At 50.6% G+C, this 3,146-nt stretch overlaps 1 protein-coding gene across 1 annotated transcript; it reads right to left on the bottom strand.

The window, feature by feature from the left end:
* Positions 1-791: 791 nt before the first annotated feature.
* Positions 792-1,637, bottom strand: B0H18DRAFT_1079147 (uncharacterized protein). The gene is made up of 4 exons (XM_048031260.1): positions 1,535-1,637; positions 1,288-1,476; positions 1,058-1,227; positions 792-987 (listed from the first exon to the last, which is right to left on the bottom strand). Exons 1-4 carry the CDS (start codon positions 1,559-1,561, stop codon positions 894-896), a joined length of 480 nt encoding a protein of 159 aa, XP_047884285.1. The 5' UTR covers positions 1,562-1,637; the 3' UTR covers positions 792-893.
* Positions 1,638-3,146: the final 1,509 nt, after the last annotated feature.

Raw genomic sequence — 3,146 nt, forward strand, 5'->3', positions numbered from 1 at the left:
CAAGGCGGGAAGTGGAGCTGGACGTTGTGGTCGATTTCCGCCACTGTTGTGGAAGGGGTACACGGGATGATGCACTGTCGTGCATCCGACGAGAAGGGGAACGTGCAACAAAAGTCGTGTCCGTGGAATATGCGAGGCGTGGCATATTGTCCGTGGGGCGTTAAGGAGTTCTAAGCTGCAGAGTAGGGCTGTGGAATTTGTTTAATATGATGATGCCGATTTTGACCTGCTGAGATGTCCAGACCTTCAGGGCCGACAGTCGAATGGTACACTGCTGCGCCGCGCTTGATTGTACATGGAATGTTGTGACTTTCTGATAGGTCTACCTTCCCTTTCGTCGAAATATCAATCACCGTTCGCAGATCGCCAACCAAAGTGAGTATGTGCGTGCGCAATCGTCAATACGAAGCCGGACTTGAGTCCACTTTTAAGGCGAGCCGCTTCACACCATTGACGGTCCTCGACGGTGAGTGATATCTCAGCATGCGGGAGCATAAGACTCATCGACTAGTATGTAGCATAACTGACTACATCGGGAAAAACCCCCCCGGCGATTTAGCCATAAATAGTGCTATTTAGTGCTATTTATCAGAAATGGAGGGATAGTAAAAGTTTGACAGTCCGGCGAGAATTAAAGTGAATAGCACGGAAGAGCAGGATCATAGGGCGGAGTAGCAGTATCCTAGGACGGAATAGCAGTACTCTAGGACGGGATAGCGAAGTCATATCACTCATTGGTAGAGGCTTCTCATCTGGATTCTGGCATCACACGGCGCAATCACACGTCTAACCCGTTGCAGAGATGCCAATGGGCACCATCATGACATTAAAAGTGGTTGTATAGTAGGAGATCAATGAACGAGTCCGAGTCCGAGTCAATCCGAGAGTCCGAGTCAATCCGAGTCCGCCATAGCATCCACATCAACGAGGCGTAATGCCTTCTCGACCGCCGTAGTCTTCTCATTCTTAACCTTTGCTTTGACGCCGCTGTGCAGGGAGTTGTTGTCCGTAAGCAATTGCCCGACTATTAGAACTTAGAAGCACAGATAAAACTTACATGATCCTGTTGAGAAGACCATGCATCAGGACATGGTATTTCTTCGCATTCTTCTTCTTGATGGTCTCCAGCACTTGAGTGTGCAGAGCATAGACATTGGTAAAGCTTTCACCATCGAAGTTCGAGACCGACTGTTCACCCGATGACCAGTCATTCAAGGATGCGTAAACCTAGTACAAAAGAATTTCCGACCATCAGCAGAGTGAATACGTCACCAAGCAAATTCGTACCGCAGTCGCAATGAGAGCTACTGCGCCTGTCGGCAGTTCCTTCTCATCAGGCTTTTCAGGAAGGGATGATTCGAACAGATCCAGGCAGTGAGCGTTGCCGAAGCTCCGCCTCTTGTAAAACAATGTTTGCTTGAATGCCGACTCAATGATCGGATGAAGGTACGGTTTGCCACCGTCAAAAGTGCGAGCCTATGTTCACAGTACCATTGTACCAAGCTTCGGAAGGATATATGAATGATGTACGCACCTTCGGATCACAGGGATAATGATACATCCCTTCCTCTTTGAGCCACTGTATAGCCTCCTGGAGCTCGTCTTTGTCTTCGAATGTATTGCACCCATAGTAACCGTGAACCAGCGCATCGGTCTTCTTCTTGATGTCTCCGCGATGGTTACTGACACGCTGAGCAGGCTGCATCAACCTCGTCTATCAGCACAACACCAGCTTCGAACTCCGATTAACTTACAATCGCTGTCATTGCATCACGGTAGTCCTTGTCGCTCAGCAAGCGGGATCGTATGGCCTGATCACCGAGAGCTTCTGCGCACTCCAGGAGCGTGTTCGCGACTACGTCATCCCGCAAGGCATCAGGGAATGCATCTACGAAAATCATGTCAATCAGTGCCTTGGTGATCCCAGCCCGGAGAACATTGGCAACACGTGGACGCTGTTTGGTAAGGTTCAAATCGCCACCCCGAGGGGAGGGGACAAGCTCAATGCTGTCGTCATCAGGTGGAACTGGGTCATCGCTTGTGAGATCAATGGGCCCATTATCTTCTAGCTTGACGGAAGCGACTCCCGCAGGCAATCTGTGGGACTGCGCAAATGCACGTGTGACGTCAGCGACCCAGAACTTCAACGACAGTACTTTGGGCAGCCTCCGAGAGTGTACCTTTGTAAGGCGCCTTACTCGTCGTGCCTCGTATGCGCTGCACCCAGTCTCTATTCAAGAGGTACTGTCTACAGATTGCATACAAAGGCGGTGACGAGGTAAAGGCTGAGGACTCGTAGGTGCGCCGGCGCGCCATACGAGTCCTGGAGCAAACAAGGACAAATATGTAATGTAAGATATACCGTAACGGGAATATCCGTTACACTCTCCCCCACTGGACACGACCACGGGTCCCAGCGATAACCAGAGAAACAGAGAGAAAAAGGAAAGAAAGGAATAGTACATGCAACCACCCAACGGTGGTAGCAATTGGCAAGACAACGATGATGTTGAACTGTAGACAGCGACAAACTACTTCACATCAGTGAGCCGACACGACCGTTCACCATTGTCATACACAACTCGACAGAGTTGTGCAACCAGCATGTAGACTACTACTCGGACTCCGAGTAATAGTCTGCATCTTCGGAGTTACCCTCGTCTTCAGCAGATAGTGCAGAAAAACTGTAGGTATCCTCCATCTCGGACTGCTCGTAGTAGTCAGAGACTACTACTGAATTTGCCCCCTCAGAACCTGGATTCGAAGAATCCCACGAGCTATGATGCTCGGACTCGGAGAGAGACTCTGACTCAACATGGTCAGAGTAATCCTCACGAGTTGTGGTACGAGGCTCCTCATCAGAGGAGTTGTACCAGTCGGAGTCATCCTGAGGTTGACTGCGAGGTGGTACAACAAGCCATCCCAGCTTGTTGTAGGCCCAATATCGCACCATCTCCATAGGTAATGGTGCAACCAGCAGAGGATCGAACTCGAGAGGAACCACTTCCAATTCCCTCTGGAAGTGGTCCCATGCTCGTCGAGCAGCACGAGAATATGTCCCCGGTCGCGGGGACATCTCCTCGATGGCCTGTCCGCAGCTGAGTGCAGATCTCTTGCAGTGAGCCCAAATGGCCCACTCGCCATCA

The sequence above is a fragment of the Fomitopsis serialis genome (assembly GCF_022376445.1).
Source record: "Fomitopsis serialis strain Sig1Antser10 chromosome Unknown B0H18scaffold_731, whole genome shotgun sequence".
NCBI lineage: Eukaryota > Fungi > Basidiomycota > Agaricomycetes > Polyporales > Fomitopsidaceae > Fomitopsis > Fomitopsis serialis.

What these genes read in the sequence shown, in the direction of transcription:
- B0H18DRAFT_1079147 (XM_048031260.1), bottom strand. Translation starts at nt 1,561, where the DNA reads ATGTATCATTATCCCTGTGATCCGAAG. An exon ending in ATTATCCCTGTGATCCGAAG is followed by an intron (nt 1,477 to 1,534) that starts GTGCGTACATCA and finishes CTGTGAACATAG; the next exon opens with GCTCGCACTTTTGACGGTGG. An exon ending in GGTCTTCTCAACAGGATCAT is followed by an intron (nt 988 to 1,057) that starts GTAAGTTTTATC and finishes CTCCCTGCACAG; the next exon opens with CGGCGTCAAAGCAAAGGTTA.